The sequence below is a fragment of the Aotus nancymaae genome, unplaced genomic scaffold (assembly GCF_030222135.1).
Source record: "Aotus nancymaae isolate 86718 unplaced genomic scaffold, 86718_ANA_hifiasm-v0.15.2.pri h1tg000007l, whole genome shotgun sequence".
NCBI lineage: Eukaryota > Metazoa > Chordata > Mammalia > Primates > Aotidae > Aotus > Aotus nancymaae.
The window spans coordinates 55,284,331-55,297,539 of NW_026988418.1; the positions used below are offsets into that span (position 1 = coordinate 55,284,331).

Genomic DNA, 13,209 nt, shown 5'->3' on the forward strand with positions numbered 1-13,209 from the left:
TCTGCCATGTAGTGGGCATGAATACCTCATACAAGTGATCCTTTCACCTAGAGGTCTTCTGCAGGATAGGTAACCTGTACTGAAGTATTTTTAGAACAGAGGAAAAGGAAGAGATTACTTTGGTTTTTCCTATAGACTCCTATGGAGAACTGCTTCCTGCTGATCGCTGGGGAGTTTAAGGTTTCATTGTACAAGTCATGGTGCTTTATACTAGGAGTAGGAAATGGCTGCTTATAAAAATGTTTCTTCCCTGTAGGAAAATCTGCTCTTCACTGGGCAGCTGCTGTCAACAATGTGGAGGCGACTCTTTTGCTGTTGAAAAATGGGGCCAACCGAGACATGCAGGACAACAAGGTACAATCTGTGGGCTCTGAGCTTGAGGAGGCTCGTAGCACTGCCTCAGTTATAAGCCCCTTCCTGTTTCTTTTTACAGCTTCTCTTATGATATAGATAGACAAAGACAGAAGCAGTTTGGGCAGACACTGGGTTTGGAGAGCTTGATGAGGACACTGGGCTTGTCCAGGCATGTGTCAGGACTGAGTTCTCTGCCCTCTCAGTACTCAGCTGGCAGTAGGCTGGCTGTGGATAGCTTGGCACACCTTTGCTCTTCCCTGACATTACCTTTTTCCAGTTGTGTCTTCTGTTCATACTCACTTCTTTTTCTCTTGTTTTCTTTTTTTTTCCCTCCCGCTTTTTTTTTTTCCTATCCTTGGATACCCTGATGTTTTCCTGTTTGGTTTTCTCTCTCTGAGTTTTTTGTCCTGCTTCCTTCTCTTGCTCATCTTCTCTCAGTTTTCTTCATTTTTCTTATCTTAGTCCTTTCTTGCACATGTTTTGTCACTTCTTTCTTTCACTCTTTCCCTTATTTTTCCCAGTTCTGTGCATGCCTTAGTTTCTTTTCTTCCTATCTTTCTTATTTCTAACTCCTTTTCCTATTAGAACCTTATTTTGATAAGCTCAGAACTGTTTTAAGTGAGTCTCCGGCTCGGGGGCATGCCTTATTTTATGAATTCCCAACTAAAGAGATATTCCCTCCAAGGGGCAAAATTGTTTTTTGAGGAGAGGTGAAATTATCTTACTCTTTTTATGTATAAATCACAGATATACATTCAGTACATTGGTAGAGGCACAGCCTATCTGTGGTATTAGTATTTCATGGGGGAGATAATTAGGAAAACATGTCTAAGGGGGTGGTAATAAGAAAGATTGAGAAACACTGCTGTATTCTCAAGAGTGTTATTAACATGTGTTCTGTGATGGGCCTTTTCTGTAGGAAGAGACACCTCTGTTTCTTGCTGCCCGGGAGGGGAGCTATGAAGCAGCCAAGATCCTGTTAGACCATTTTGCCAATCGAGACATCACAGACCATATGGATCGTCTCCCCCGCGATGTGGCTCGGGATCGCATGCACCATGACATCGTGCGCCTCCTGGATGAATACAATGTGACCCCAAGCCCTCCAGGCACTGTGTTGACTTCTGCTCTCTCACCTGTCATCTGTGGGCCCAACAGATCTTTCCTCAGCCTGAAGCACACCCCAATGGGCAAGAAGTCTAGACGGCCCAGTGCCAAGAGTACCATGCCCACTAGCCTCCCTAACCTTGCCAAGGAGGCTAAGGATGCCAAAGGTAGTAGGAGGAAGAAGTCTGTGAGTGAGAAGGTCCAACTGTCTGAGAGTTCTGTAACTCTATCCCCTGTTGATTCCCTAGAATCGCCTCACACATATGTGTCTGACACCACATCCTCTCCAATGATTACATCCCCTGGGATCTTGCAGGCCTCACCCAACCCTATGTTGGCCACTGCCGCCCCTCCTGCCCCAGTCCATGCCCAGCATGCACTGTCTTTTTCTAACCTTCATGAAATGCAGCCTTTGGCTCATGGGGCCAGCACTGTGCTTCCCTCAGTGAGCCAGTTGCTGTCCCACCACCACATTGTGCCCCCAGGCAGTGGCAGTGCTGGAAGCTTGAGTAGGCTCCATCCAGTCCCGGTCCCAGCAGATTGGATGAACCGCATGGAGGTGAATGAGACCCAGTACAATGAGATGTTTGGTATGGTCCTGGCTCCAGCTGAGGGCACCCACCCTGGCATAGCTCCCCAGAGCAGGCCACCTGAAGGGAAGCACATAACCACCCCTCGGGAGCCCTTGCCCCCCATTGTGACTTTCCAGCTTATCCCTAAAGGCAGTATTGCCCAGCCAACGGGGGCTCCCCAGCCTCAGTCCACCTGCCCTCCAGCTGTTGCAGGTCCCCTGCCCACCATGTACCAGATTCCAGAAATGGCCCGTTTGCCCAGTATGGCTTTCCCTACTGCCATGATGCCCCAGCAGGATGGGCAGGTAGCTCAGACCATTCTCCCAGCCTATCATCCTTTCCCAGCCTCTGTGGGCAAGTACCCCACACCCCCTTCACAGCACAGTTATGCTTCCTCAAATGCTGCTGAGCGAACACCCAGTCACAGTGGTCACCTCCAAGGTGAGCATCCCTACCTGACACCATCCCCAGAGTCTCCTGACCAGTGGTCAAGTTCATCACCCCACTCTGCTTCTGACTGGTCAGATGTGACCACCAGCCCTACCCCTGGGGGTGCTGGAGGAGGCCAGCGGGGACCTGGGACACACATGTCTGAGCCACCACACAACAACATGCAGGTTTATGCGTGAAAGAGGCTGCCTCCAGTGTAGAGACATAACTGCCTTTTGTAAATGCTGCTGAGGAACAAATGAAGGTCATCCGGGAGAGAAATGAAGAAATCTCTGGAGCCAGCTTCTAGAGGTAGGAAAGAGAAGATGCTCTTATCATTCACGTAATGCAAGAGAAGCAATTCATCAGTTTCATTGGATATCTGCAAGGCTTATTGGGGGCCATGGCTCCTTCTAATCTAATAATCAAGACAAGTTCATGGAAATGCAAGATGAATACAAGACTTGGGGCCGTGTTTACTGTCTTCTATTTAGAGAATAAGATGGATGCTTATTGAAGCCCAGACATTCTTGCAGCTTGGACTGCGTTTTAAACCCTGTGGGCTTCTGCCATATCCATGAGAAGATTCTACACTAGAGTCCTGTTGGGAATTGTGCTCCAGAATTCTGCCTGAATTGACCTATGCATCTTCTCCTCCTTGGACATTCTTTTGTCTTCATTTGGTGCTTTCGATTTTGCACCTCTCCGTGATTGTAGCCCTACCAGCATGTAATAGGGCAAGACCTTTGCGCTTTTAATCATTCTGGCCCATGAAAGAGACTTCAGCCTCCTTTCCCCTCCTTCTTCCCAGCATCCCTTGGAGTCTCACAGGGGTTACTTTGGTATGGTTCTCAGCATAAACCTTTGAAGTATGTTTCCTTTGCAAATGGACATACTGTATTGTGTTCTCCTACATGTATCATTCCTAGAGAAAGAAGGGGAGCAGAATATTTTTCTTGAGCAAATTTTGGGGACAGGAGATCCCTTCAAGACACTGCACCTTAATTTCTCTTGTCTGTGTGCAGGTCTTCATATAAACTTTACCAGGAAGAAGGGTATATGAGTCTGTTGTTTTTCTGTGAGTGGGCCTGGACAGTGTAAAGTTTTATCCTTGATAGTCTAGTTACTATGATTCTCTCCACTTTTTTTAAACCAGAAGAAGGGTTGGAATGTTAAAATGACCAAGAGACAAGCTAACTTGTGCAAGAGGCAGTTACCCACCCGCAGGTCCTCCAACTTCCTGCCGAGCATTCCGTTGACTGCCTGTATGGAACACATTTGTCCCAGATCTGAGCACTCTAGGCCTGTTTTCACTCACTCACCCAGCATACGAAACTAGTCTTTTAATTGTTGAGCCTTTCCTTTCATCTCCACAGAAGAAAATGTCTGAAATGTTGTACCCTTGCCATTTAGGACTGAAGTTTCCTTAGCCTAAGGGGTCCAGTGACAGTTGTCTTCTTTTTGTCGGGTGATCAGTGTCTACCTCCTGATTATCTTTCTGCTTAAAGGCCTGCTGACCAAGCTTTTTTTCCAACTGTGTGGTCTGAGTTACTGGTATACCCAGTATGTTCTCCCTGAAGACGACTTTCTGTGTTCAAGTGAAGGAAATGGAAAGTTGGGCTTGTTTTCTAGGGTCTGAGCCCTAGAAGAAGGTTGGAAAAGGAGGAACTCTATAGCAGCCTTTGCTATTTACAGCTACCATTTCTTTCCTCTGAAGTCGCCATGACATTCCCTTTGGCAACTAACATAGAAACTCACCAGAAAGTTTTCCTTTCCTAGAGTCAGCTTCTAGATGATAATGGACAACAACTCATTGTCGTCATTCTCACGTTCAGACTGTGATTGCCCCTCACCTGAATCCGCTCTCTGTATCCATGTTCTTGGCAATTTCTTTGACTCTCTTTTAATTCCAGAAGCATTTTAGTCAATTGTAGAAAAAGAATAGTTTTCTTTTTCTTATCCTTGGGCCAGTTAATAATTCGTCCTTGGCTACACTGCCACTTCTGTACAGTGCTGCGATGCCTGTGACACCTGCAAAATAAGTTCTGCCTGGGCATTTTGTAGATATTAATAGGTGGATACCTGACTCTTGGTTTGAATGGCAGTTCTCATTGCATGGCTGCAGGTATACATCAGTGCATCCCACTTACCTGATTTGTCTGTCGGTGGCCTCATATGGAAAAATCTGTTGGCATAATAGTTTACAAATGTTTTTTTCACTCCTATTCAAATTTATTGGACCAACAAAAATAATTAGTTCTGCCCTGAGATAAGCAGATTAAGTTTGCTCATTTTCTGCTTTATTCTCTCCACGTGACAACAGTCCATCAGCCTCTTTCATAGTGTGCAAACATTTTATCATTTCAAATGGTGATTCTCTGCCCTTGGACCCATTTATTATTCACAGACGGGGAGAAGCCATCTGCATGGACCTCTCTGGACACAGCATTCCTGCCCCTTCCTGCCTTCCTGCTCCTTCCCCACTTCTGAAAGTATTAGCTGCTGATCCAGCCACTTGGATATTTTATATCCTCCCTTTTCCCTAAGCACAATGTCGGACCAAATTGCTTGTTTCTTTTTCTTGGAATACTTTAATTTGGATCCTTTGGGTTTGGAGAAAGGGATTGTGAAAGCTGTCATTACAGACAACAGTTTTCAGTGACGAGGAGGACAACACTGCCTTTCAAACATTTTACTGATCTCTTAGACTTTAAGAACTCTTGAATTGTGTGGTAGCTAATAAAAGGGAAGGTAAGCTGGATAATAACTTTCTCATTTGGATTCTGAATTGGAGACTCAGTTTTTACGAAACCCATCTTTTATGCCATGTATAGGTCCTCTTCTGCCATTTTTGGTTGATTTTTATTTTTGTAAATTCTTCCTTTCTTTGACTCCTCTTCTGTCTGCCTTTGGGATAGGTTTTTTGTTTGCTTATTTGCTCCCTCTGTATGTGATGGTGGGGGAGGGAGAGGTGGGAGGGAGAGAGTCTAAGAATTAAAGATTTCAGTGTAAGCAATCAGCTATGATGCTCAAACCCATCATGTTATTGAATTTGCCAATTTGTGATTCTTGCATAGTAAAGAACCAAAGGTATAATGTTTTGTTGAGAGGTGGTTTGGGGGGTTTGACCCTAACCAATACATTGAATGTATGATGACTATTTAGGAAGACACATTTATGTACCCAGAGGCCCCCACTAATAACTGGTACTATGGTTATTTCCTTGTGTACATTTCTCTTAAAAGTGATATATCTGTTTGTATGAGAAACCCAATAACCAATAAAAATGACCGCATATTCCTGACTAAACATAGTAAGGAAAATGCACACTTTGTTTTTACTTTTCCGTTTCATGCTAAAGGTAGTTAAGATGAAATTTATATGAAAGCATTTTTATCACAAAATAAAAAAGGTTTGCCAAGATCAGTGGTGTTATATTTTTTATTTTCCAATACTGCATCCATGGCCTGGCAGTGTTACCTCATGAGATCATAATCTACTGAGAAAAAAATTTTCTTTTCTTTCTAAATCCCACAAAGACTAGCGCCAAACTTCTTTTTTTCATCCTTGAGTTAGATCATAAATAAATGCTTCTGGAGACAAAGCATCTGTCAAATAGGAAACATCACAGAACTGAGCACTCTTCTGTGCAGTAGCCACAGCTGGTGACAGTTGCTCAGGGACCAGGTGCCTTCCAATGGAAATGGAAAGTAGCTGCTATAGCAGGAATTGGGAATTGGGATATAAATAATAGTATTAATTATGCTGTTATGTAAACCATTGATCTGTAACATTCCTCAAGTGAAATTTGCATAGAACTTAATATACAGGATTATAAAATAATAGTTTGTGTATAAATTTGTAACAAGTTCACATACACTATAAAGTGAGTGAGATATTTGAACATGAATATTTGGTGTTGATAATATGTATTGCATTAGCAGCTTCATAGCAACTCTAACATCTTATTTCCATTTTCCATTATTTTACAGAAACTTTATCAATCACACATGCATAATTATAAATGATTAACAGTATTTTTTATATGTTGGTAACAGTATTCTTTTATAAACGACTTGAAATCTTAGGATATGCTTCTGTTAAGTACATAAAGGAGCTTTGTTCAAGATCTGCACACTTAAGGTATTAACATAATTTAGCATTAATTGGTTATGCTCAGAATATTTTAATTTTATATAAAACATATTTAAATCTTCATGTTGGGTTTTATAATGGTGGAAGAATAAAATGAATTTGAGCACTAAGGAATGATCACCTGTGCAGGCCGGCCACTCGAGAGTTCAAGTTGCCACTTGCAAACTATTTGGGAACTAAATTGCTTCATGAAAATCTGCTACAGTGGATCCAGGCTGCAGGCCATTGGGTGGCTGACCACATCCTGCCCCTGCAATTATAAGTCTTGAATCGTAGCCTATTATGCAGGGAGGACTCAGACACTTCAAGACGTGAAGCCAAAAAAGGAGAGCAGGGCTAAAGCAAAGTGTCACCCCATCACAGAGCTGGCTCAGTAGGCTTGGACACTAGACCATGAGCATGCCAGGAGAGGGGCTGGTGCCTCTCAGTCATGCAACTAAGAAGCTTCACAACCCAAGGAGAGGGGCTGGCTCCTTTATCAGAGCAACCTCCTTAATGCCCACATGCTTTTCAGGATGTGGGCAGTGGGGAACTGTGAGCCTGTTACTGCCTCTGCCACTGTCTTTTAGCCACAGGGTATATGGAATTTGTGTGTGTGTGTGTGTGTGTGTGTAACAGAATTTTTCCTTCTTTTGACTTAGCACTTAGAAAAACACATTTAAAATATTTGCACCAGTCAAATCTCAACCACAAAGTGAGGGCACACTCAAATTAGGATACATCAAAGAGGGCTATTTACAAAGGATTAATTATGAAAGTGTGTGTGAGATATAGGACACCAACACACAGTAGTGCAGAAACCCCACGTAGAATCAGCAGAGCTATTTCCACTCCTGGGCGCAAAAGGCCAGAAGTCACTAGGACCTGGAAGCAGAGTCTTGTAGAGCACGGGTCCCCAGTCCCTGGAGCACGGACTGGATACCATAGTCTGTTAGGAACTCTTAGGAACCAGGCTGCACAGCAGGAGGTGAGCGGCAGGCAAGCGAGCATGACTGCCTGAGCTCTGCCTCCTGTCATATCAGCAGTGGCATTAGATTCTCAGAGGAGCGTGAACCCTATTATGAACTACACACGTGAGGGATCTAGGTTGTACCCTCCTTATGAGAATCTAATGCCTGATCTGAGGTGGAAGAGTTTTATTCGAAAACCATCCCTCACCCCCAGTCCATGGAAAAGTTGTCTTCCTGGTGCCAAAAAGGTTGGGGACTGCTGCTGTAGAGCAAGCTACTTTAAGAAGAGTGTGATTTCCTTCAAAGCACCCAGTGGGTCTTAAGCCCTCTCAGAAAGAGACTAGGGCGTAAATGAATACCCTGATCTCATCCCTTCCCTGGGCTTTCTGTTTGCTGACTCCAAGTGGAAGACTGCAAATATGGGAGCTGTTGATTAGATCTATCCAAATAGGTCAGCTTTCTGGCTGAGAGCTTGGGGGAGAAGGAAAGGAGCAAACATATTATCTAAAACAACGTTCTCCCTGCAAGTATAATTATTCCTGGGAAATTTCCACTGGTAACCTGTTATTGATGTGTCTAGGCAGAAAGCACAAAGTAAAAAAGTATATGGATTTAGAATCCTGACTTTGTGTTTCTTCACCACTTTGGCTTTGAGCACTCATACTGGAGACAGTCATCAGCAGTAGGATGGATGAATTCTGGTACATTCATTGAAATGAATGCTATGCATAAATGAAAATGGGCAACATGCAACAACATGAAGTATGTTCATCGAAAAATGTCAAGAAAAATAAACCAGACCCAATACCTTCTGTTTGATTCCATTATATAAGTTTAGGAAAACCCAACCAATAGTAAATAGATAATCTGAACAGTGGCTACTTTTTGGGAGAAAGGTCTTGACTGAAGTGAGGAAAAGAAGAATCTTCCTGAAGGGTGAAAATATCTTGACCTGGGTTGTGATTATGTGAGCGTATACTTATGTAAAACTTCATGTAAAATTTAACCTAACATTTATGCATTTGACTTATGTAAATTATACTTCAATAAAATGTATCTACAATAAGCTACAGAAAGGTACAAGCATCTAATATTGAAATTCATAAAATGTTGATATTTTATTGTACTTGTTTCAGATGTTTGAAGATGCATAATGCTTATGGCTTAAAACTCCTATATTTCATCTTCTAATTCCATTTCCCTCCCTGTTTTTTCCTTCCTCTTTCCTTTCCCATTACTTATTTTTATAAATTTGGTCTCTGGGGATTATCTTCATCTTGAAAACATTCTTATTTGTAATAATTGGTCCATGAAAAAAAATCTGCTTTCAAATGCAATTGTATAAAATGTGGAACTCCATTATTGTGAATTTAATTGACTGAGCGAGACAAGCCAGTGCAGTCAGCTTGCAGGGCAGGAGTTCGGGGCCTCAGCTACATAATTCATTCCCATCTGGGTCATGGCTGCTATTTGGCACTACCTCATGACATTTGTGTGTCTCAGCATAAATATATGTAGGATTGATTCTGGGCTTTATAACCTGGCTGAGAATTTTAAGAGCTTCAAGAGCCTCATGTAAAACATCACATCTATTTCACGTGCCTATCTGAGAAAATTTAGGCTGGGCAAGGACTGAGATGTAGGGACCCAGCCCTTGCCTCTCTGTCATGCAATCGTCTCACATGTCTCTGTCTCTCCCCTTTCCCTCTCTTCCATGACCCCTCTCCCTTGCCTCCTTGGAAAGGTTTAAGAAAGTGGATTTGAAAAAGAATAGGCATCAACCACTAATCATGTTACTTCAGAATCTGTGTTACTGTGCCTATTGTAGGGTTTTACATATAATAATTAGAAAGGACTTTAAAATGACTATATACCTGGTCAACTGAAGAAAACAGAGGAGAACTACCATAAACTATTAGGAATTCAGTAAATAAAATGATGTAAAACTAATTAACAGAAGAACCATTTGGAGGATGTAATTGAAAAGACCACATTTATAATAGTGCACACATGCACACACATTCACACACCCCAGTAAACAAATTCAAACCTAGTGGAGGGGCTTCAAGATAGCTAACTAGAGGCAACTGGTGCTTGTGTTTTTTACAAAGAAGAACCAAAATAGAAAGAGGATAATCACACTTCAAATAGAGCATCTGAAAGAGAACACAGGAATTCAACAGAAAAGCGACAGGAAACACCTAAGGCAAGGAGGGAGAGAAGTGAGGCAGCCTGCTCCGTCACGACCAGCTGGGAGCCCAGGGAAAGGATAAGTGAGAGTCCCCCAGCAGTCCACATTCCCACCATAGATTCTTGCAATCCTAACCATGAGATAGCTCCTTGACCCTTGAGGACCTTAAAACTAACATACGGAGCTGCCTGAAGACTATGCAACTCTACTGCTCCTGAAGGGAGCCCATGCTGGGTCCCACACACAGCGCCCCCAGCAAGTCCTAAGCAGCTACAGCAAGGTTCTATTTTGAGCCCATCCCTCAGCAGACTGAATCCTGTCATGAGGCCCAAAAGCCTCTGCATCTCCATATCCCGGGTCCCCCATTGACATCCTCCACGCATGGCTGCCACTGCTGGCTGCTACTGCCAGATCCAAAGTGCAAACCACTGGCAGTGACACTGCCCACCCATCGCAGTTTCCACCACACATTTACAAGCAACCTAAGGACAGGCTACCTCATGCACATCTGCCACTTAGGGCCAAAGCATGCATTCCCCAACCACCTGCCCATGGTTGCTGCCACTGAAAACAACCCTGCCGCCCCACCAGCAGCAGGGTCACAGGGCATCGGCTGCCACCGTCATCCAAGCATTCTGCCAGGGACGAGATTTATTGGCCAGAGTTTTCCAAAGGGACAGAACTAATAGGATATATGTATATATGAAAGGGAGTTTATTAAGTAGAATTGACTCACACGATCGCAAGGTGAAATCCCACGATAGGCTGTCATCAAGCTGAGGAGCTAGGAAGCCAGTAGTGGCTTGGTCCAAACCCCAAAGCTCATAAGTAGGGAAGCCAACAGTACAGCCTTCAGTCTATGGCCAAAGGCCCGAGAGTCTGCTGGAAACGACTGATGTAAGTCCAAGAGTCCAAAGGCTGAAGAGCCTGCAGCCCGATGTTCAAGGGCAGGAATCATCCAGCACAGGAGAGAGAGATGAAAGCCAGAAGACTCAGCAAGCTAGCTTCTTCCACCTTCTCCCACCTGCTTTTCAGCTGTGCTGGCAGCTGATGAGATGGTGCCCACTTAGATTGAGGGTGGGTCTTTCTCTTGAAGTTCACTGACTCAAATGCTAATCTCCTCCGGCAACACCCTCACAGACCCACCCAGAAACAATACTTTGCATCCTTCAATCCAATCAAGTTAACAATGTTAACTATTACATCCAGGATCACCCTGCCCCTGTCTACCACAGCTTGTGACTGCATAAACTGCCAGTGGGTGTTGAAGACAGGCCTGCCTGGCCCAGCTCTGGCTCTTCCCACAGTGCCCAAGCATACTGTCCAGGAGCCTGAGGATCATCTTGCCCCATCCACCACCTTTGGCATGTGAGCACTCCTTCCAGGAGCCTGAGGATGGGCCCATCCAACCTGCTGCTACCACCAAGCTGGCACCCACCTGCATGCATGACCTACAGGCTTGGGCACTGGCCCACCTAGCAAGTTTCGGCCCCTGCCAACCCCAGTGCAGACTGCTTGGAAACAAGAACGTTGTCCCACCACTGCTACTGCCATCATCTATGCCATGCTCACTGTGCAGGGGCCCAAAGGCCCACTCACCTGTCCAGCCCACCACTGCCACTGCCAGCACCAAAGCAAACCATAAGGAGGCCTAAGAACCAACCTGTCTAGACCTGCTAACACTGGTGCCAGTGCACATTATCCTGGGGCTCGACAACAGGTATTTTCAGCCTGTCACTGCCACCACTGGGACACAAGGACTAGCCTACTTTGTGTCCCCCAACCTCAGCAGAATATCACCACAGCCTCCACTAACAACCACACCCTAAGTCACTGAGGGAATCACAGATACTATTGATACTGATTACAGTCAAAGAAATCATACAGAGACTACACCACTGCATGTGCCTGGAATCAAAGCCAAAGTGCCCTACACAACCAATACCATAGACACATCCTCAGAAAAAAGTCCTCCCTTATGAAAGCAAATTCACAAAATGGAAGATTGTTACACCAGATGTGCAGATATCAATGTAGAGACACAAGAAGCATGAGAAAGCAAGGAAATGTAGCATCCTTTTTTTTTTTTTTGGAAGAAAGAAAGAAAGAAAAAAATGAATGAAGAAGAGGAAGAAAATGGAAGAGAGTGAGAGAGAATGGGAGTACTGTTTTCTTGCCCAGGCTGAAATGCAGTTTAGTAATGGGTATTGAAAACCTCTTATATACCAATAAATATACTTAATGATGTAGACAGGAAGGAATAAGGGAAGAAAATAACAAACAAGCAGCCAACCAATATTTCATTTAAACTTATGAAATGCTATGTGATTACTGAGGAGTGATTTACTTCCAATTATGTAGTCACTTTTGGAATAGGTGTGAGGTGGTAATGTATGTTTTGTGTATTTGAAGTGGAGAGTTCTATAAATGTTTATTAAGTTTACTTGTTCCAGGTCTGAGTTCAAGAATCATTAGCTCTTCTTGTTACATTGATCCTTTTGTTATTATGTAATGTCCTTCTTTGCCTCTTTTGCTCTTTGTTGCTTTAAAGTCTACTTCATCAGAGGCGAGAATTGCATCTCCTGCTTTTTGTTTATTTGTTTATTTTTACTCTCTGTTTGGTTGGTAAATCTTCCTCCTTCTCTTTGTTTTGAGTCTTTGTGTATCGTTGCATGTGAGATGTGTCTGGATGCAGCATACTGGTGGGTTTTGGCTTTTTATCCAATTAGAATATATCTAAGTTTAATACTGCCATTTGATGCTAGCTGGCTGTTTTGCCCATTAGTTAGTGTAAATTTTTCATTGTGTTAATGCTCTTTGCTTTTTAATATATTTTTGGAAAGGCTGATATTGGTTGTTCCTTTATATGTATAGCACTTCTTTCAGAAGCTCTTGTAAAGCAGGCCTGATGGTGGTGAAGTTTCTAAGTACTTGTTTGTTCGCAAAAGATTTAATTTTTCCTTCGCTTGTAAAGCTTAGTTTGGCTGGATATGAAATTCTGGGTTGAAAGTTCTTTTCTTTAAGGATGTTAAATATTGGTCCCCACTCTTTTCTGGCTTGTAGGGTTTCTGCTGAGAGATCTGCTGTAAGTCTGATAGATTTCCCTTTATGGGTAACCTGACCTTTCTCTCTGGCTGCCCTTAGTATTTTCTCCTTCATTTCAACCCTAATAAATCTGGCGATTATGTGCCTTGGAGTTGGTCTTCTTGAAGAATATCTTTGTGGTGTGCTCTGTATTACCTGGAGTTGAATATTACCCTGCCTTGCTAGGTTGGGAAAGTTTTCCTGAATGATATCCTGAAGAGTATTTTCCAACTTGGATTCATTCTCTTCGTCACATTCAGGTACACCTATCAAACGTAAATTACGTCTTTTCACATAGTCCCATATTTCCTGGAGACATTGCTCATTCCTTTTTATCCTTTTTTCTCCAATCTCGTCTTCTCGTTTC

General features: G+C 43.3%; 1 protein-coding gene across 1 annotated transcript in view; it reads left to right on the forward strand.

The window, feature by feature from the left end:
- The window catches only part of NOTCH2 (notch receptor 2), a 159,410-nt gene extending 153,525 nt beyond the window's left edge, over positions 1–5,885 (forward strand). The window contains exons 33-34 of the mRNA XM_012458827.3: positions 257–354; positions 1,274–5,885. Of these exons, the coding sequence (XP_012314250.2) occupies positions 257–354; positions 1,274–2,662 (1,487 nt within the window). The 3' untranslated portion in view covers positions 2,663–5,885. The remainder of the gene's footprint in view (positions 1–256; positions 355–1,273) is intronic.
- The last annotated feature ends 7,324 nt before the right edge of the window (positions 5,886–13,209 follow it).